General features: G+C 40.4%; 1 protein-coding gene across 3 annotated transcripts in view; it reads left to right on the forward strand.

Moving 5' to 3' along the window:
* LOC132107175 (VPS10 domain-containing receptor SorCS2-like) overlaps nt 1-23,108 on the forward strand; it is a 181,009-nt gene that overhangs the window by 87,298 nt on the left and 70,603 nt on the right. For all 3 annotated transcript variants that reach the window (XM_059513420.1, XM_059513426.1, XM_059513433.1), the window contains exon 3: nt 10,247-10,346. In XM_059513420.1, coding sequence (XP_059369403.1) covers nt 10,247-10,346 — 100 coding nt within the window. The remainder of the gene's footprint in view (nt 1-10,246; nt 10,347-23,108) is intronic.

Raw genomic sequence — 23,108 nt, forward strand, 5'->3', positions numbered from 1 at the left:
ACAAGTTAATGTCTTAAACTGCCGATCTTGTTACTGTGCTAATTGATAGTGTTTTCACTATACTTTGGATATTAATATCCAATGCAGATTTGATGTTAAACAGCTTGTTCAGTGAATCGCAGGGCGTCTCAGTGATCAGCCGTGAAACAGTGATTCTGTTCAAATTCCCTTTAAAATCTTAAATGATTCCCTTTGAGTTAAATTGACCTGTTTCCCTAACAGTATCTTTTTCATTATCTTTATAATTATTGTCCTTGGTGTGAACAGGCCTTTAGACTTGCTTTGCACAGATCACTGTGATTTTCCCTGAAAAATCTATATCTAATTTGACCACAACCCTTTTCTTATTTTGTATTTAGGTAACTATTATGTTTTTGTCAAAATTCAGACATGTTTTCATATTCTCTGCTACTGAACCTTTATTTTTGGCTGTTCCATGTTTTCTCTCGCAAGTCTTCTTGTTCGTGCAGAGAATTTTAATAGACGACCTTTACTAAACTGAGTGGTTTGGTTTTGCTTCCGCTGTCTGATATTTGAGCCAAAAGAGCCCACTGGGACATTCACACACTTGGAAATTATGTTTTCCTAATTTCAGCATTTTTTGTATTTATATTTATTAACTCATTTGGTATTCTCTTTAGTATTCATTTCAGTCTTTGCAACTTTTAACTGTGGGGCTTTCAGCCAGAAATGCTTGTAATGATTCAAAGGTAGAAGCCAATTGTGAGGCAGTTGTATACTTTCAGATGTTTTTCTGTTTTGTTTTCTCTGCTTGTCATATTTCCCTTTTTCATTTTTTGTTAAGAATATCATAAATCAATGTCATATTAAAATAATGAATATTTAATTTAGTGCTTAGGAATAGATAAAACAGCAAGCTGTATATATTTGCATTTCATTAATTGCAGTCTCCTACTGATTAATCTGGCTAAACTAACTCTACCTACCTTCTTGTTTCAACCTGCTGGACAGACAACAACTCTTCTTTTCCCACTTAATGCTGGTGTGACTTATCTCAATCAATACCAACACTGTATTTGTTCACTAAGACCAGAGCAGAACTGGATCTCTGCTGAGAGCTTTTTTTCTGTTACTGTCACCTGATGGAGTTTTGGTTATTTGCCACCATTGCCTGGGCTCTAATATGCACTTAATATTCAGTAACCAAAATATTATTAGTCACTTAGTCACAGAAAAAAAAAATACACAGGAAAAAAAAAATACACAGGAAGTGGTCGGATCATTAATGGCTGGATTTTGTGGTAATACAGTAGCCTACATCCAAATGCTCACCTATCATTAATCAACCTCAAATAAGGCTTATCATTTGAAATATGTAAGTAGTAGCGATTTTACATGGCCACTCAATCTAATGTTAACCTAGAAATATGTGCGCTGTTCAAGTATCTGTGCAAAGTGTGAAAGCTGAACAGTAGGACTGACAGATGGAGGTGCAGTCAGTTATTCATACAGATAAAAGTAATAAATCTATTGAATATGTAAAGCCTCTACGTTTATTTTTGGGCACTCACAATAACAACAAAACATTGTGCTTTTGTAAAATAATGAAATCAATTCAAGTCACCTTTATTTATTTAGTGCTTTTAAGATTGTGTCAAAGCACTATACAGTATTAAATAGGAAAATAGTATGTCAATAATGCAAAATGACAATATTAAACACTCAAATTTCAGTTAAAGGCAGTTCATTGTTGTCATCATTAAGCTCAGTTCAATTTAAATAGTATCTGTGCAATCAAGTCGACGATATCGCTGGATATTAAGTGTCCCCAACTAAGCAAGCCAGAGGCGACGACGGCAAGCAACCAAAACTCCAACTGTGACAGAATGGAGAAAAACCTTGGGAGAATCCAGGCTCAGTCGGGGGCCAGTTCTCCTCTGGCCAGATGAAACCAGCAGTTCAATTCCAGGCTGCAGCAAAGTCACTGTGCCGAGGACCTGTGGTCTTGTCCCGATGGTCATCTAGGAGACAATGTCTTCACTGGGGAACTGCCTCTGGGGCTTATCTAATTGTCCTGGTCTCCACTGACATTCAGGGCTGTAGACGTCATCTCTAGGTGCTGATCCACCATCTGGGCTGGATACGTACTGGATCCGGGCAAGATTTGAAAATCTATACAATGTTTAATAGGGAGCCAGTGCAGACAGAACCGAGCTAATATGGTCATACTTCCTGTCTCCTGTAAGAACTCTAGCTGCTGCATTTTGGACCAGCTGGAGTTTGTTTATTAAGCGTGCAGAACAACCACCCAATAAAGCATTACAATCATCTAACCATGATGTCATGAATGCATGAATTAACGTATTTGCATTTGACATTGAAGCAAAAAGTATGCGCTTTATGGCAAGAAACTCCATGTATACTTTCCTTATGGACATTAAAAATATATCTATAGAGAGTGAAATGTCTATTTTAAATGAAACCTTTATTACAAAGCTCATCATCTGAAAAGCGAGGTATACACTGATTGGCCAGCTATCCAGTGTGTTGTGATTGGCCGAGTGCCTCAAGCATGTGACTGAAATGTTACTCGAGGGCAGCCCTATCAGTAATATTATCGATATGCATGAACTGAATTAGCCTGGATAATGACACTGTTGTCTTCTGAACAGCTGCTTTATAGCTAAGTCACACCTTGCAGCATCAACACTGTTTTTGAACTGAATTGAATCAACATTCAACTGACTAAAGCTGAATAACAAATTATATTGCTGTCTTCTTTAGAACTACTTATAGATTAATTGAATTTATTTTGAAATATACTAACTTTACTCTGTTATTGAACTGAACTGAACCAACACTAAACTGAGCTGAACTGTATGATGACACTATTTTCTTTTTAGAACTGCTTACAGCACAGTTTGATCTTGCTATTTTCTTATTTGTTACTGTCAAGCTGCAGTCTATATAAAGCTCTATAGAAATAAAGTTACATGATTTGACTTTACTTGACTGTCATAAGTTAATGCATTCCCTGGAAGCCATACTTATGACCTTGATGCTGTTAGCACCATGCTGTAGTGTTTGAGCTGAAATAACTGCTATCCTTCTATAGATTTTCAAAGGTGGGGAAAATGTTATTTTACTGATTTTAGATTGTTTACTTTTATTTACATAGTAGATTTGAAAAGTACTGGAATTTACTGTTAGTGGTCACATTACGTTTGAGTTCCAGTATTATCACAAACAGATTTGAGCAGATTTACCAAGTATATTTAGGAAAAATATGTTTTATGGACATTGAATATGTGATCTCAGTTCATGAATGATGCCAAAGTGTGATCAAAAAATACTAATGAAATTGATTTAGAGTATTGAATCTATATACATGTATAGTTGTCAAGTATACAGTACATATATGATGATTCGACTAAAACTATAAAAACAACTCTCAATAGTTTAATGTTGCTACAGTTAACCATCAGAGTTATTTTACAGGATGTCTTTGTTTTCATCATATATATTGCAGTTAATGGCAACCAAACATTTTCATATGTGACATATCATGTTAGTAGCAGATCTCTGGAGGAGAGTGCAGTGGTTTTACAAGGGGAAACAATGAGGAAGCAATAATAGAAAAGTTAAACAACAAAAATAATTTCACCTTAGTAGTACAAATAACAAAGAGCATGCCATTGTCAGATCACCAGGACAAGACAAATTGCCTGTTTAAAATACAGGGAGACTATAAAAGGTGCCGGTCATGGCACATGTCTAGTTTTTGGAAAGCCTGTCAGAGAATATTTATAACACCACTTCACATAATTGCTGTTTGATGCTAAGGCTGTCCTAATTCTCTGTCTCTAGTGGTGGTCTAAAGGATTTTACACAAGCACAGAAATCAAGTATGCTTGTCAAAGTTTGTGTTATTTTCATTAGAGGTCCATCAACATGTAAAAAAGAACAGTCAAGGGCAAGGACATTTACATGTACAATGCTTTGAAAAATAACATGCATATTCTTCGATGCGTAAATGTGTTTTCGGTCTTACTATTTCCTCCAGCACTTCCCTCCAAATACACAGGCTGTTCTCATACCTTGAACCATGTTTTAATGTGACAGTGAATGGCTGCACGCAGTATGACTCGTGATCCCAAATGAATACAGTAAGTCACAATATTTTCTGTTCATTTCCAATCTTGGAAACAGTTCACTTTCCCTAATGGCAAGAATTTGATTTATTCTGAGATTTAGATTTCCCTCAAAACTAATTTGACTTTATGCAAGCTTTATGAATCATCAAGGGCTGTGAAGGATACGCCATTATCAGTAGATTGGCTGATGATGTTGATGGCAAGATATTTTATGCCTAATACATTTCCATTGTCTTGAAATGCACCTTGTTTACCTATTCTGTTAATAAAAGAAATGTGGACTTTTAGTCAGCAAAGAAGCATTAAAATGTCTCGACTACGTAGAGTAACCCTACGTAGGGTAGCTGCAGCTAATCACAGCATGGGTATAAGAAGGCACCAGGTGCAATGCATACCAGCTTTTTTTACTGGTGACCTGGCCGCTTAGCAGTGGTACAGCAACCGTGACGACGGGACGTGACGTGTCCATTCCCTCCTTCAGGGAACGAGGGTTACCATATGTAACAGAGATGTTCCCTTTCATTTGGTCACTCTCGATGTCACATCAGTGACCGACGAAGTAGGATCCCTACAAAATGCCATGGGTGCTACTCCTTCCAGTGCCCTGTGCGAGCCACCTGTGACACCTATTTGGTGTATGCCGGGGCTTGGAACAAGTAGTTCCACTCACCATTATCAAAGATTGGACAACACTGGGAAAATGTACCCATTCCACTTGGAACAGGGACACTGCGGAAGCCCAATTCTTCCCGAAGGAGTTTTCAGAAGCAAATACACATATGGCATCAATTTAGGTGTATATGGAGAAATTGGAGGTGATTATAACCCTCTTGGAAGGCAGAAGTCTGCTGAGGAAACAGGGGCTCTAAGGCTACCCTTACGGAAAAGTAGTATACTTCAAGTTTATTTGACTAATATACTGTACTTAAGTAAAGTTCAGGTATATTTTTAAGTATACTTCATGTAGCAAGTATACGTATATCAGTGTTCTAGTAGTATACTTGTAAGTGCACTGTTTCAGTACTCCTTGGAACTAAATTGGCAGACTTTCTAATATATAAAAGTATACTTTTAAGTATCCTTTGAGTATAACAGTAGCAAACTTTGAGTACACAACTAGTTTACCTCTATGCTTGTAGTTTGTACTGCAATTATACTAAAAGTGAACTTATAGGTATACTGATAGTTTACTAATTAAATACTTTGTACACTTTGAAGTATAGTCTCAGTACTCTCAGTAGTTTAGTAGTTTTATTCTGCAAGTATATCTATAAGTTTTCTTTAAGTGACCTTTACATCATACTTTAAGTATACTACTATGTCCCTATTTAGGTTTGAATTTGTATATAATTTGTTATATGAATATCTGAACATACAAAACATCCAAAGAAAGAACAGGTATCTGCTTGTAAACAAAAAAAAAAAATGTTTGATGCTGTTTCATGTCAGATGATCATGTTACATGTGCTAGGGTGTGGTGTTTCTTTTTTCTTCTTCACTTGTGTTTTTTTTTTGAAAATTCTGTGCAGAAGATGTGTACTAGTGCCCTCTAGTGAGATCAGACATGTGGATAAATTTGAAAAGCATGACGACGCAAAAAAACTCTATTCGGTCTGGTTTTCTGAGCGCACACAACAAAAGTATGCACACTGAAAAGCACCTCTCACACAGTGTACAAGTACAGAATTCAGTTATTTTTCACGTCCCATGAATAGAAAAATACACACAAAATTATGTAGAATTGTCCGTTTTGACGAGTATTCAGGTACACACACTCAGTTACATTTTAAGTGAACGTAAACAGTTGGAAGAATATCGGATGTGTATCATAGCATTAGTGCATTCAGTTTTAAAGGGACAGCAGCCTTATTTAGTTGCTATTGTATGAGTCATTAATGTTAATCAAGCAACAAAAGACAGAGAAAATAACTCAATGCTATTGACTAAATAACTTTATTAACCCTGATGATGATTAATCTAAATGTATTTATATAAATAAACATTTCTACTTGAAAAAATGAAGAATGTGATTAGTTGTTACAAAGAATGAATATTATATAACCATTTGTATTTAATTGAAAGGAGGACCATGCCCTTGTTTCTTTATGAGAAGTGGTTTTATTTAATTTGAATATAAAGGCATGTTGTGTGTCACAGCAGTTATATCTGTGTCTAAAGGCTATTGTATGATAAAACCTTAATATAAAAACCTAGCATTGGATATTTTTTTAAAAACTTAATAAATGCATTACACTAACTAAACACTTTAGATTCTACTGTAGATTTAGTAAACTAGCATCTTATGAAATTTAGTTGACTAAAACAAAATCAATTTAGATGACTAAAATCAAAATGACTTAAACTAAATGGCATTTTGGTCAAAAGACTATAACTAAGACTAAATCAAAATTTGGTGTCAAAAGGAACACTGATTGGAAATCAATAAGGTTTGTTTTGAAGTTCAAAGCAGCGTATTATTTCTGTTCTCCTTCTTCACCTTTTCTTCCCTTCATGTTTCTTTATCATCCACACTCCTCCTTCTGTCAGCTAATCAGTGGCATTAAATGAGCCATCCGATTAAGTTAGCATCATTAGTGAAACTTTGGCAACGGAAGTGCAGCATGCCACACAATCCTCCAAATTAGCTTTATTAGTTACATAATGTTCCTCCGAGGCCTCTGACATTTCACTCTCCACAAGAGGATTTACTTAATGAGTTGGCTGTTTCTGGTGCTCGCTCCACCAACTCCGCTGATGACCTCTGCCGAGTTTGACTCCACTTTTGAGACGCCGTCATTGTCTGATTGCGTATTCTAATTAACAGACTCGAAATGAATGGCACTGTATAAGGTATTCAATTATGATTTCAAAGTAATCATGGGTTTTTTGGTATAATTTTTTGGTGTTTTTGTAAGCTACGCTTTGTTATCTAAGATAATGGTGTTTTGGTAATAATCAAGCAAATTTTGAACAGTATAATAAAACACTGCCTTTCTTGTGATATACCAACTTTCATGTCAGTGTGGATTTGTAAATTGTATTAATAATTTAGGACAGGACAAGATTGATAACAAACACAAGCGGAAACATTATGTAAAAAGACGATGTCTCAGTATTTTAATTTTATTTGTTCTTTTATTATGTACTGATTGTGGGTGGGTTAACAAGCATTTCAAAATAGCACATTTACTCACATATTGATATGCTGCTTTGTCTATTAAACGGACAATTAAAAATATTTATTTTATACAAGTGTTTAATATTTCATTTAAAATTTCCACTTTGAAAAGCACAATCCTTCATGTTCACAATCATCATGTTTAAATTTAAAAGGCTGTTTGTAGGATGTTGTTCCTGCAGACTTTTGTCTAGTTCCTCATCCTGCCATGATACCTCGCTGTGATGTCTTGGAAACATGACTCCTGGCATAATAATCAGCGGCAGCCCACTTCCCCCACCCTGCCCAGCCTTCCCTCCCGCTTTCATTTAAACCTCTCGAGCTGAAACACCTCTGTTCTGTTCCGTTCTGTCAAGTCAGAAACAAAAATGTGAGCTCAGCAGGAGCTCCAGCGAAGAGCTCTGTTCACTTCTGTTTTTAATTAGTTCTATGGGGGTAGTCTTCAGTGCTGTATGTTTGTGTTGAGAAATAGTTTTTGATCAGGCATTTTGCAACTAAATCAGCTGCCAGCATCAGTATGCTTTCTCTCAACCTAACTGAGAGTATGTTAACAGTGAGTTAAAAGAAAGTGAGAGTCACTTTAAATGTAGCCCTGTAACCTTGACCTTGTTCTAAACAGTGTTACAATTAACACAAGTTATGTAATTAGATTACTTTTTGAAGTAACTAGTAAAGTAACACATTACTTTTTAATATACAAGAAAATATCTGAGTTACTTTTTTTTCCCATTTATTGATTGAAAGATCTCCTGTCCCCTTGTTGAGAGAAATCGGGAGTAAGATGTTACTTTAGTTCTAGACTAAATGTGAACATGCGTTAATTCATCTCATGCACTCAAAAAAATAAATAAAAATAAAATAAAATAAATAATAAGAATAAAAATTCTGATTTAGTTTTCCTCAAAATTAATACAAACAATTAACAGCAACTCAGAATATGACTCAAATATTCAATAATTAAATTTGTTAAATAATACAAATATCCTTTATGTATTGAATCCCATTTTGTTAACCAATTTGCTGCTGACCTTCGAGGATCCAATTCAGCCATACTAATAAGCAAAAATAACAAAGAAAGATAAACTAACATTTCTTCTTCTGTGCTCTACTGTACAGACGTGAATTGACATTTCCTTCAGCCTGAGGCTTTTGGTGTGAAAGGGCTTTTACATTTGCCAAATATAGAACTTTTTATATTAAAAGCAAACAAGCAAGCGCAGCCCAGATTTAAAAAGTAATGCAAAAGTAACGTAACGCATTACTTTCAATAAAAAGTAACTAAGTAAAGTAATTAGTTACTTTTTTAGAAAGTAACGCAATATTGTAATGCATTACTTTAAAAGTAACTTTCCCCAACACTGGTTCTTAAGCACATTTCATGTAACTGTGTTGTGTGAGAATGATTGCTTCTGACAGTGTCAGACTGGTTTAGGCCGCAGATTTCTGACTGGTTGTTTTTTGCAAATATTTCCACGCCTGTGATGATGTCTTGTCATGTCTGATATTTACAGCAGTTCAAAAAGCTTCTCCATGAACTGACATCAATCTCTGGCTGGCCACACTTGAAACATCGTCACCTTAAAAACTGATTTGACACTGTCCTCACCGAAGTCTACTCACATTTTTAACATGCTGCTGTGGGAAGGATCAAATTGAAAATTCTTGTTAATTTCTTTTTGTTCAGTTGATAGTCTGAGTTTGTCTCTTTCTGCCATTTCATATCATAACAGTCTTTAAGGCAATGTCTATATTAATCTGGATACATTTAAAAGCAGCAATTTCATATCAGAGCACTCTCTGTCCAGCATTTTCTCATCCACACCGAAACATCGGAAAACGTTAAAATCATTGTACAGTGCATGTGTATATAATAAAAGCTCACTGAGAGAGGATAAGGCATAATACATTTCACATGCTGTTCTTCTGGCATAATCATTTTATTGGTAAAATGTCTCACCACTTACAGTTGCTTCCAGGATGCACTCAATCGTAATTCCATGTATGGTCTAAAATGCAATTCCCTTCTTGTTTTCTCACAGAGCAGCAATTTGTAAATCGTATTTGCAGAAATGTTATATGAATATTAGACAAAGTAATATATATCTTTAGCAATGCTGTGAAAGTGAATATCACATAATAGACACATTACAGTACAAACATAGATATCTGTCGGTAGAGTATGCGTTGCATGACTAAACATGCATCATTGTTTTCAAATACCTCCATTTTCACAGTCCACATTACAATATGAATACAGCATTTTTAAATTATCCACTTGGGAAGGTATCTCTTTGAAAAGCTCTGTTTTCACAAGGACAAAAATGCCATTTCATTGTGTATGGAAGGCCAAAATGTAGAGAAATATATATTTGTCCATGTATCCAGATTGTTACATTCTGCAAAAACACAATGGCATAAACATTTCAGAACGGCTGTTCAAAAACTGGTGTTTTGAAGCATTTATTATTGGTTTGTAAATGTCAGGACTACACTAGCATCCTTCCCAGTGCAGCTGTTTGGCTGATTTATGAAAAGTTAAGTTTTTTGCTGTCTGGTTTTGCTGACTCCCAGTTCAGTCCAAAAACAGTCAACATGACCATGAGATCACTAGCAGTCAAGAGCCAAAAACAGGACATTCTGAAAATGTGTATTTATTTTGTGCTTGCTGTGAATTTTTCGAAGCCCAGTGTCAAGTTTTCGTATTTATGACGTCTTGACACAGATTTGGAGTTGAAAAGCCATGAAAATGTTTATGAACAGTATCTTAACATTTCACCAAACAGTTTAAACCAACAGTCGGTTATATGTTTTTGTTGCCTCTCGGTTCTAAATTTAATAGATGGAGTTTATCTAGATGGACATGCTTGCATATGTGCGTGACTCAGTAATTAAACAGCGTTAATATCAAGGAGATGACCTTTCTTTCTCTTTCTTGTTCCTTTCTTCCATGCAGATCAAGTGATTATGGGTCAACCTACACCAAGCTCAACCTGATGCCTGGGACAACCATCATAGTCACAAACTTCTACATCTGTCCCACCAATAAGAAAAAGGTGAGAGACTATACTAAATCCTTTAACATTTTACTGCCATTTTACTTACATGATGGATGCATATAATTGTGATATTATTTGTAATTTTCACCACATATGTTAATAAATATGTGAGTATGGTAATTATTTATAATGCACAGATACACTCAATTATAAATTATTAGCAATAGTGAATGTTTATGTACAGATCAGGGATTCACATGACTATATAAAATGTTGTTTTTGAGACCCATATGGTTCTTCTCACTTGATATTAGAATGCATTCATATACAGCTAATAAATATGGCCCATGAGTATGTGTGAGTATAATTAAATGTGAGGAGTTTAAGGTCATGTGAATTTTTTTTCCCTTCCCTTATGGAGATTGATGGTAATGATCACCCTAGAGAAACTATGACATGTCCAAGCGTGCTAAAGTCATCCTAATGAAGTTTACAGGGATCTCCTTCTCATTAATTAAACATGAACACACATCATAGCTGAATAAGTGCTAGCTGTCTATAATAAGCAATTTAGCAGAGAGACGTCAAAGCTTGTCTGCTGTCTTCAGCTTTTAATACAATCCACAATATTAATAATTCACAGGAAAATAATAGTTCTCTTACGAGAGTTCTCTCGTAATGCATCTTAGCTAAGACGCTACGGGAAAAGTCTCTTTTCACGATACACTGAAGCAAAAAATTATCCTTAATTTTGAATTATTGTAAAGCGCATTTGCAGCAGCACACAGCCATAGGCGAGACGGCTCGCTCGCTCATTGGCTGCTCTGCGGCAACTGCACAAGCCTATCGAGCGCAGGCTGATGCAACATCAGACCAATGAGGGCGCTCGCGCCCTCCATGCCACTTCCCGCCGAAACGGGTGTGGCCTAGCCCTATAAAGGGAGCTTGAAAAGGCTGACTCACCTGATTTTTCATCTCTTCAGGATGAGCATACTTCTCCTAACTCAAAGCCCGCCCCGTTTCTTCCTGAGCTTCATGAAGAGGTGGCGAAAGCTTGGAACGCTCCATACTCAGCGTGAACTCGTTCGTCTGTTTCACCAGCATTCTGCGCACTGGATGATGCTAAAAACAGAGGCTACCAGTCACTTCCACCGGTGGAACAGGCGATAGCGACGCACCTTTGGCTGCCCTCTGCTGGACGGCGGACGAAAGCGGTGTTGCCATCTAAAGCCTGCCGCATGACGTCATCTCTGCTCGCGCGGATCTTCTCTGCTGCTGGGCAGGCTGCGTCTGCGTTACACACCATGGCCACGCTGCAGATTTTCCAGGGTGATCTCCTCCGTAAGCTGGATGAGATGGGACCTGAAGCTATCTGTCTTGCGTATTTGAGGAGTGCTTCGGATCTCTCTCTTCGCGCTACTAAGTCTGCTGCACAGGCCGTGGGTTATGGCTTCCGCTACTGTGGCTGAGAGGCATCTATGGCTGACGCTAAGCTCTCAGCCACACCCCCCGCCTCCTGCTGCTTCATCGCAACAGCGTCAGCAACGCAGCTCGCGACCCCGTTCTCGCTCTACCAGCCGTCACCCCCCGCCGCGGGGACCACGGCAGAGGATTACGGTGAGGCCGGAAGCCCCGAAGTCATCCTAGCACTTCTAGGAAAGCGCAGGTAAATGAGTTCCGCTGTGGCCGAGCTCTCACCCAAGCGCGCCACTGTTTCAGTTCCAGGAATTGTGAATGTCTCAGCGTTTTCTGCAACGCGCAAGCCTGCACAGTTGCCTGCTTGCCTGCACACAAAAGCCGTTATCACGGCTACTCAGATATTTCCCGAAAAGAGTGTAATTTCTGGTGTCCCGGCCACGGCCGATGGTGCTTTAAATGTAGTGACGATGCCCACTGCTCAGTGCCCATCTCCACATATAAGCACAGCCCTTCACACAGGGCTCGCGCCCATAAAAGCAACTCAGGTCGACCGCGCGCACTACATAGTAAACGTGCCCACTCCTCAGTGCCAACAAACACTATGTCACACACGGCGTGTGGTTTCTGTAAAAACGAAACCCGTGCACGTGCGTTCTGCCCAGGCAGACAGCGAGTCGAAAGCAGTAAATGTGCACACTTACAGCCAACAATTACTCACAGACATCACGAGTCCCACGGGACCCGCTCAGCCCTCTCTCACTCGGTTAAGCACCGTGGCGGGGTCAAGGAGGAGCGATCTGCCCGCTGTGATCAGCACGCTCCCCGCCTCTACTTTTGTGTTTATTTTGTAATTAAAGTTTCATTTTGATTGTCCGCCGGTTCCCGCCTCCTTCTTCCCGATGACTAGGAAGTCTTTTATCATTACAGTGGTGCCGAAGCCCGGGAGAAGGAGGGACGCGCTGCTGAAGATCCCTCGCCGCTGTGTGGTGAGCAGGCGAGGAGTGTGCCGCCATGGACGCTCGAGGCGGTGGACTGGAGCGAGTTGCCGGGGACGGCCGAGCTCGCTGCCGACCGCCCACGATAGGGAGGGGCGGCTGCCTCCGTGAGGGAGCGGAGGAGTCGGCGCCGTTCGCCAGGGGGCCGGAGCCTGCTGCCTCCGTGAAGGTATCCGGAGGAGCAGGGAACGGGGGACTCCTGCCGGCTGCCCAAAACCGGAGGAGCCGTCGCCGTCCACCGGGCGGCGGAGGAGTGTCGTGCCGTCCGCCGAGGGCCGTCCAGTGCCACCGCCAGGCACCGCGGAGGAGATCGCCCAGCCGGTGGAGGGCCGAGCAGCAGTGCGTCTGGGAACCGGAATTTTTTTTTTTTTCTCTCTCTCTCCCCTCTCTCGTCTCTGTCGCTCCTCCTTCCATCTCCTTTTCTCTCACCTCGTCTGTCCTGCCCCCAGGTTCCCGCAGGTTCCCGTGAGCGGTCCCCCCCGGAGGGAGGGAGGGGGGTGAGTAGAGCGCAGTCTCGTGGGTACCCCCCGGCCTGCGAGGGGCGATTGGGGTACGTGGCGAGTGGGGCGGGGCCGAGGGACGTGGGAACACGAATGAGGCCGGCAGTGATTGGGCAAATCAGTGGCACCTGCGGCCCACCGCCGGTCTCGAGTCCCACGTAGGAGATGAAAGGATATAAAAACTGGAGCGACGACAGTGAAGGATGAGAGAGGACCAGGCCTGGGCATTATTTTAGGTTTTGGTTTCATTTTGTGCGCACCAGTCGTCCGTGAGGGGCTGGTGCGCTGTTTTGTGTTTGTTTTGTAATTAAAGTTTCATTTTGATTGTCCGCCGGTTCCCGCATCTTTCTTCCCGATGACTAGGAAGTCTTTTATCATTACACAGGCCCATACTGGATCTAAGACAGCTGAACAAGGCATTGGTGAAACACAGTTTCAAAATGCTTACGACCAGGAAACTCCTCGCGCATATTCGCAGAGGAGACTGGTTCATGTCGATAGACCTGAAGGACGCGTATTTTCAAATACAGATAGCGTCACGTAACAGGCGATACTTGAGATTCGCCTTCGAGGGCCAGACATACCAGTATACAGTCCTGCCGTTCGGCTTGTCCACGGCTCCTCGTACGTTTACGAGGTGCATGGACGCAGCGCCTTCTCCTCTCAGACTCAGAGGCATGCGAGTGCTGAACTATTTGGACGACTGGCTGGTTCTGGCGCAATCACGATCAGAGCTCGTGGAGCACAGGGCCATTTTACTCGATCACCTCGAGAAACTCGGTCTCAGTGTCAACTGGACGAAGAGTTCGCTGAACCTCAGTCAGACGATACTGTTCTTGGGTATAGCTCTGGACTCATGCTCCATGACGGCGCGGCTGTCGCCACAGCGCGCGTTGAGCATTCAGCGCACAGCGAGCTCTTTCCGCTGCTGCGCGACCTTTTCGCTCAGAGAATTTCAGACGATTCTAGGTCTCATGGCCTCAGCATCACCAGTTTTTCAGTTGGGCCTGCTCCGCATGCGCTCCTTGCAGTTCTGGCTGAAAGCGCGGGTACCGCGCAGAGCGTGGATATCCGGTCAGTTGCGTCTCAAGGTCAATCAGAGCTGTGTCACAGCCTTGAAACCCTGGACAGCGAACGACTGGTACCAATCAGGTGTAAGCCTGGGGACTTCCTCGAAAGTGAGAGTGGTGTCGACGGACGCCTCCACTTCGGGATGGGGAGCGCTGCTCGAGGGCAGACCGTTCTTTGGCCTGTGGTCAGAACGGGAAAAGCTCCAACATATCAACTGTCTGGAAATGCTGGCAGTGGAAAACACGCTGACGCGTTTTTGTCCTCGAATCAAGGGCCACCACGTCCATTCGGACAACATGTCTGTGGTGTCCTACATAAATCGGCAGGGCGGTCTCAGGTCCCGAAACCTGTACAGGTTGGCGGAACGCCTCCTGGTTTGGGCTCAGCGGAACTTGTGCTCGCTGAGAGCAGTTCATGTGCCTGGGCTACAGAATCTGGGTCCGGACAGACTGTCCAGGAGCAATATTGCCACGGGCGAATGGTCTCTACACCCACAAACAGTCCAGCTGCTGTGGGAGAGATTCGGCAGGGCGGAAGTGGACCTCTTCGTGTCCCACGAAAACGCTCACTGCCCACGTTCTTTTCCAAGAACGAGAGCGCGCTGTCACAAAGGTGGCCGTGCCGCCCGCTCTATGCCTTTCCCCCCGTCTCCCTCCTTCTGCAGGTGATAGAATGGGTGAGGGAAACGAAATGCTCAGTACTGCTGGTAGCACCACTTTGGAAGAACCAACCATGGTTTCCAGATTTGATGCAGTTAGCAGACACTGCCCCGTGGCCAGTGCCGTTGAGGAGGGACCTCCTCTCGCAGGCCAGGGGCTCGATTTGGCACCCTCAACCGGAGTTGTGGTCCCTCCATGTGTGGGCGCTCAACGGTTACCCGCTGATCTCTCAGTGGGAGTGCTAAACACTATCGCTCAGGCTAGTTCTCCGTCGACTTGATGGCTGTATGCCTCGAAGTGGTCAGTATTCTCCAGCTGGTGCACAGCTCGGGGACGTTCACCCCTTAGTTGTGAGGTGACGGAGGTTCTCTCCTTCCTACAGGAGCTGTTGGATAAGGGCAGAGCCCCCTGCACGCTCAAAGTTTACGTGGCAGCTATCGCAGCGTTTTCTGAGACAACGCTAGGTCAGTCAATAGGAAGGAACGACTTGGTCATCCGCTTCCTTAGAGGAGCTAGGAGGCTGAATCCTCCCAGACCTCCGTCAGTCCCTGTATGGGACCTCTCGACGGTTTTGGAGGCCATGAAGGGTTCTCCTTTCGAGCCTATCCAAACGATTAGCCTCAAATGTCTGTCTTTCAAGACAGTGTTCTTGTTGGCTCTCGCTTCAGTGAAGCGTGTGGGTGACCTGCACGCGCTCTCGGTGAGCCCGACGTTCTTGGAGTTTGGGCCTAATGACTCAAGGGTCATACTCAAACCTAGGCAAGGTTATGTGCCGAAATCCCTCAACACACCGTTTCGGGCTCATGTATTTCCCTGTCTTCCCTGTCGGTGTCAGAAGAGGATGGAGACTCGAGTTTTATTTGCCCCCGTTAGGGTTTTAAGAACTCATGTGTCTCGCTCTGCTGTCTTCAGACAGACTGAGCAGCTGTTTGTCTCGTTCAGTGGACGTTCCAAGGGAATGGCTGTTTCGAAACAGAGCTTATCCAGATGGATTGTTGACGCTATAGCGTTAGCTTACGCTTCCAGGGGCCTTCAGTGCCCACTGGGCGTCAGAGCACACTCCACAAGAGGCGTCGCCTCGTCGTGGGCGTGGTCTAGTGGGATTTCCTTACAGGATATATGTATGGCGGCAGGATGGGCCTCGCCGTCTACATTTATCAGGTTCTATAACCTAGAGGTTCCCGCCCTGCAAGCAAAGCTGTTGTCGGTATAGTGGAATCAGGGTCCTGATTGGAACTCTGAGATCGCAAGCGCTATGCGCTGCTGACTGTTATATGGGCAGTATTGCGTAAGACCCACATTACCACATTAGTCAGGCCCTGCCTTGATTATGTGATGTCATATTACCGCGTCTACGGACGTTGCTAGATATGGGACAGAGGGTTCCCCCCTCCTTTTCTAGGACTCTCTGTGAGTCCCTCTGGTGATTGTGCACTGTAAATCCTGGGCATCGCTTCCAGGTTTATTGGTGTGTGATCTCTGCACGCACGGTGCTTTACATTGGGTTCCCGTAGCGTCTTAGCTAAGACGCAGTACGAGAGAACTCTCGTAAGAGAACGTACTCGGTTATTAACGTAACCTCGGTTCTCTCTAGAAGAGGGAACGAGTACTGCGTTCTCTGCCGTGCGTACGATTCACTCTGGTTCGCTTCGGCGATGAAATAAATCAGGTGAGTCAGCCTTTTCGAGCTCCCTTTATAGGGCTAGGCCACACCCGTTTCGGCGGGAAGTGGCATGGAGAGCGCTCGATAGGCTTGTGCAGTTGCCGCAGAGCAGCCAATGAGCGAGCGAGCCGTCTCACCTATGGCTGTGTGCTGCTGCAAATGCGCTTTACAATAATTCAAAATTAAGGATAATTTTTTGCTTCAGTGTATCGTGAAAAGAGACTTTTCCTGTAGCGTCTTAGCTAAGACGCAGTACTCGTTTCCTCTTCTAGAGAGAACCGAGGTTATGTTAGTAACCGAGTACGTTACTTAAAATGATATGCAGTACGTTTGAGGACATAGCTGTGTTTTGATGTTTGTGGCTGCAAAGCAAATTGCACAGGGGTGTTGACTTAAGAAGAAAAAAGAGAAAAGCAAGTTCACAGTCACTCCTGATGGTGCAACATTCAAACCCCTTTTCCATGTCAGGCTCATTTATCTTCAAATCTTGAATGACCGTACCTTGACACAAAGAGTGTGTTGAACAGGGCAGGATAATACATGCACTTTCTGCTTTGTCTGGGAAAAAAGTGGCTTTCATGAAAACATACACTTTCAGGCTTCTAGGGAACAACCCTTGATTGTCCTCAATGATGGCGCTAGCGTCAGAGGCACTTGTAATGAGCCGCAGGAAAAGCATCTATTTGCCGAGCTGGCAACATATTTCAACTCTGACAGAAATTATGCTCATGCTGCTATACAGTGGTTGTCATATTATGATGCTATTCATCATAATCACTTCTCTCTACTTGTCTTTATATCTATACACACAAAAACAGTATGTGCTATTCCATTATATACCTATTAGTATAATTAAAAAAAAATGCTATTTGGTTGGGTGTAGTGTTGGGAGACATGTTATTCATATTCATAAGATATCTTGAATATTGCCATTTTTGACAAAACTTTGATGGCAGTGTAAAATTAAGCAGCTTTGATTTTAAAGGTGCTGTATGTAAGTTGTTGACAGTACTTAAAGCTCCAGTTCGTAAATTTTGTCTTTTTGTTGCCATCTCTGTTTGAAACCTGTAATTGCAAAATTATATTCTTTATGTGCATTGTGCATTGGCATGGCTCCTCAGCGCGAATGAATCTGATGTTTTGAGTTGTGTGTGTGATCCTCAGTCAACACTAGTGTGGCTATTCACTGTACTTCAGAATTACAGATATTATGTCTTGGAAGTATGTCCATAAGACCTTTCACCTGAAAAAGTTAAATGTGTTCCAGTTTTGTTCTGACCAATTGAAAAAAAATCAATCTCACTACTAATGCTGATTAAATAGCAGAGTGAACTCAGATCACGTCAAGCCATTCAAATTATTATTATTGTTATACTTTGTTCTCAAATGATGATACATCAACATTGCGTGACTTGCATGACTGACATGGATTTAGTGTGTATTAGCATAATCTGTAAATTTCAATTTCTGTACAGTCTAATCTCTAATTGTCATACAATTCCAATGTATTCAAAAGAAACTGGGTGAGAGATTCCAGAATCTGGGCATATTCTACCCGACCTAAAAAGATTTGGCATCAATTCTTAAAAGTTTTATTACAAGAGAAATATTAAAATATAAATCAATGGGATAAATCAACTGTTCAACTTACAGTGTGTAACGCTTACCTCAAAAAACGGACCGAACGACTCATACCTGAAGACTTGGGAGGTGAACTAATAATTTCTCTTTCCGGTACAGACTGAATAGTTAAAGCCACTAGAAGCAAGCCTACAACCTTTTTTGTCAATGTCAATGGAGGAGACTCTGAATAAACAACTTTTAAGAGGAAACAGCTTATCCTTCAATGCATCAACAGCCTATCAGCTAACCTCTAACATTTTTTACACTATTCAGTATTTTTGGATTGAAAATTTTTTACACCAAAAAAAAAAAAAAAATGCAGTTTTATAAGGAAGTCACTGACTTTTTGATTCATCTTATGGCACATCTAATTCATTCCTATCGTGTCCGTAAACGGCTAGTGTCGCACAACTTAGATTGAAATTCAGTGACATCAAGGCTGTAATGTGATTGGTTATTAAGGCACATGTGATCCAAGTTGACCATTACGCTTTCTCCAATAGTAAGTAATATAGACCCTCTCATCTCCCTACAGTAAGACGATCTCTGGCATAGCCTTATGCCTACAGGACTGTTGCGTGATGAACGAACCACTCGAACCCAAGGACTCGAGAGGAGAACTAATCATTTCTGTTTCCTGTATAGAATCTATTGGATGCTGCACATGTGCGGTCAACACAAAATGAACGAATCCCTGAAAAGCTGAGACAACTCGTCGTTCCTGAATCATTTTAAATATTCGTTCAAAATGAACAAATCGTTCAATAACAACCCATCACTAGTATCTTCTGAATATGAACACACACACACACACACACACATACACATAGTGTTACACAGTGTGATTTGTTAAAAAAAGAGTGTCATAATTTAATGTTGAAAATTGGTCAATGTAGATTTAGACTGTGTAGTGAAATTCATGTAAATTAAATGGTACACTACAAACACTAATTTTTAAACGGTATACTGTATATATTTTTTTCTTGTTTTAACAAAAATAACTAAATTAAATAAATGTTCAACAATTAACTTCTTGATCATAAATATGTGCTATGTTTGATTTTTGTATTCTGTGCCTCGCTTGACCCAGTTTCCCAGTGTGTGCGTTTTGATTATTGTAATCAGTTCACTTGTTGTTTATTAATTGGCCTATTTGTCTTCATTTGGTTTAGAATTTATAGTCCCATGTTTCCTGAGTTCATTGTCCTGTCTAAATGTTGTGTTTGTAAGTTTTGTTAGCTTATTTTTCTGTGTTCCTGTATGGCATCATTTGGATTATTGACTATTTTCCTTGTTATTTCATCTTTGTAAGTACTCTGTTTAGCACATTCATGACACAAGGTTTGTGAGACAAAGAGAGAGAGTGATGGTGAATCTGATCCTACATATCACAGGTCACTGTTCAACTACACAATGTCAATCAGTCCCAACGTCCCAGTGTAGAGGAGAGGGATCAAACACCACTGATCCAAAACCAAAGCAGCTGGCCCCCTCATTTCTACAGCACTGAGATCAACCGAGCGTGAATAAGAGCAAGAGACACAGAAAGAATGACGCGTCAGAGGGAAACAGGGGAAGACAGAAAAGCAAGACTGACAGCAGTTGCAAATAAAGCCATCCTTGTCTCTGATATATCTTTGTTAAGTCTCTTAACAAAGATGAGCAGTATCTTTTCCCAGTCTCTAATTAGAAATATTCAGCAGTGGTGTTAACAGCAGCTGATGCCGCAGTAATGGATTCAGTGGAGTTCAGTGCCGCCCGCCTTCATTTCATTAATAGCTTGCGCGGTTCAGACAAAGAGTTTAAGCAAACAGTTTAATTTCAAACGGCATAAATTTCACTTCCTTTGTCCCATGTTATCTCTTGCTGGAACTCCAGCAAGCAATTATTCAGGAAATAATGTGAGATTTGTCCACACTAGAGATACAGGGAAAGTTCATTAATAGGAAATGGCCTTCAAAATGAGAAGGCAGGACGTTTTTACTTTATCAGAGAAAGAATGTTGTTACACTTTTATGGTTTGTTTCAAATTCTACACTCTTTGAAACATTTACATATTTTGTGTCTTATGTTAAATATTATTTAACTTGTCTTAATTGTCTTTTTTGCTGACTATTGTCCAAACGGAGTACTTCCATGATTTGGAGTCACAAATGTCATGCTATAGAATTTAAACAATATTACATGAACTGTGTTAATGATGCTTGCAGCATAGAGAAGTCCTCTCCCATTCTTGGGGACTCGTTCTATTTAAAAAACGCCTGTTACTTCAGTAGCTATAGTCAGAGCATAAGGCCTGAGATTAAAATCTCCTTGCTCAGTGTCCTGAAACCGAGCTAAAAAAGATATAAAAGACAGTGGCTCAGTCTCTGACATTTAGGAGTTTAATAAATGCATTGGAAACTGAGTGAAGCAAACCAGTGTTCACATATTCCAGCTCCAGAAAGCAGAAAGGCCACGTCCACAGCGTGAATGCCTAATGGAATGATGTTCCTCTGGGTGAAAGTTCTCACAGAGCTGGGAAACAGGGAAGAGATATAAAAGCCAAGAGATGTTCACTTGTTTCTCATAGCTGCTTTACCTTTAAGAATTTAGCAGGATTTTCTCTCATTTTCTCATTCTTTGGTGAAGGATTGTTGTCTTATTGTCTGGGTTTATCCCAACATGAAGGTCATAGACTGCTAGACTTGACTGTAAATTGAAGTGTTAACCCACTTGTGATACACTACTTGTGGGATCTTGATCTGTTAATCGTGATTTAGGAGATAAATAAATGCTGGACTTTAGTTATTCGAAAGACTATTTTCTAAAACGAGAGATAATTCCCATTTGAACACTTTATCATTATGTATTGTTAGTACTGTTGATTTTATTGAAATTAACTAATTAACTTATCCATGTTAGATCTTCCATTTCAAAATATAAACATTGGCATTTCTCCACAACATCAACTAGAATGTGCAGTCAAATTGAAAAGGACATTCTGCCAAATATTAATGGTGGACAAATAAACAGTATTTTATGCCTAGACTTGTTCAAAGTGTCCTAGCTTTTTTATTAATCTTGTCCTTAAATGCCAAAAATGAAGATTTTTTTTTTTTTTGGCTCAGCTTTACAAGATTATGAAGTCTATTAAGTAGTCCATCGTTTAGCCATGCTTAAGTATTATGATTTGTTTCTTTGGTCATAGAATCTTTAAGTTGTAATGAGCTTTGAACTCTTTTGTAATGTGTGCCGACATACCCTCACACCACTAAAAGAACCATAACATCCATAAACTAACACACTCAGACTTAAAATGCATTTGAAATTATGAATGTGATTGATTTTCTTGAATCATTTCCGTAATCATGCAGTAGTTGCATGAGAATATCATCAGACCCTGAAATAAAGATTTTGAAATCACAATGACCTTGTTTATGCTTCTGAACTTACTGAGAGATCGATAACACTGATAAATGTCGCTGATTGATTTTCACACACAGTTTTGTCTCTTGTCATCATTGCCATTACATGGAATTTGTAACAGATAAATGGATTGGTCTGACCTGATTTTCCATAACCAATCAATTAAAGACAAAAATCTTTAAGTTTTTCTTCAACTCTTTATATTTTATTTTTTTGTCCAAAACTGCTTTAAGGCAATTTCTGTGGCAGTAACATAATTCCAAAAATATTTATTGTTTTCCAGAACTCTTCTCCCTCTGCTATTGGTCAGACAGACTAAGCATATTCATGTGGGATAGGAGAAAGTATTTCAACAAAAAATTGCTTTAACCTTTTTTAAATGTTATCATCATGTCCCCTGCTAAACCACTTTTTGTGTCTGTCATTATTTAGGCTTGATTTTCTGTAATTATTTGTGGGTATTAGATAAAAAATACATACAATATTTGTATATATATTTTAAATATAGAGTCATTATATTGTTTGTTTGCTACTGTAGTTTTAAAACAGTTTGTCTTTACTCATACATGTCTTTGTGAACGAATTTCTTTCACGAAAGCTACTTTGTGGCTTCTTCAGATTATAAAAAGGAAAGAAAGAGATGGTTCATTAAAGAACCTTTAACTGAATGGTTCTTTGTTAAACCAAAAATGGTTCTTCTATGGCATCGCTGTGAAGAACCTTTTGAAGCATCTTTATTTTTAAGAGTGTAGCTACTCCCCTGGACAGCTGTGAGCATTCTGTACATTTTCACTCTCCCTGATTTGTTATTCCCCATTTAGTTTAATTTAATTTATTTTACACTAGCCTACTGTACTGACGAGAAAATAGGCAGCAGCGCATCCTTGAAGATCTGTCAGCCATGGCTCTTTCACACCAAGAGTCTTTGGATGTTTTTGCTTTATGATACATGTAATAATGTGTACAGTAGTTAATACAAGCCAAACACATACCTTCTGTATCTCTATGTTAAAGTATGAAAGGAATATTTTTCCCAAATTTAACATTTTCTGAAATTGTACCCATCCTCAGGCCATCCAAGATGCAGTTACGATTGATTCTTTATTGTAACAGATTAGGAGAAGTTTGGCATTACTTCACTTGCTCCCCAATGGATCCTCTGCAGCGAATAGGTGCCATCAGAATAAGAGTTTAAACAGCTGATAAAAAGTAATCCATATGATTCCAGTCCATCAATTAAAGTCTTGTGAAAGAAAAGCTGAATGTTTGTAAGAAACAAATCCATCAAGACTGTTGCTTCTGGCTAAAAGTCCTCTATCCTTAATATTGCTTCAGTTTAAAAAGTCATCTTGTTTCAATCAGGAGAGAAATATACACGATCAAGCACCATTTACAATCAACAAACAAATGCTGAACAAATCAAAGTCAGTGGACTTTGATGTCAGAAGACAAAAGGGGATATACTTTTTCAGTGCATTGCA

This window comes from Carassius carassius, chromosome 2 (assembly GCF_963082965.1).
Source record: "Carassius carassius chromosome 2, fCarCar2.1, whole genome shotgun sequence".
In the NCBI taxonomy this organism is placed as follows: Eukaryota; Metazoa; Chordata; class Actinopteri; order Cypriniformes; family Cyprinidae; genus Carassius; species Carassius carassius.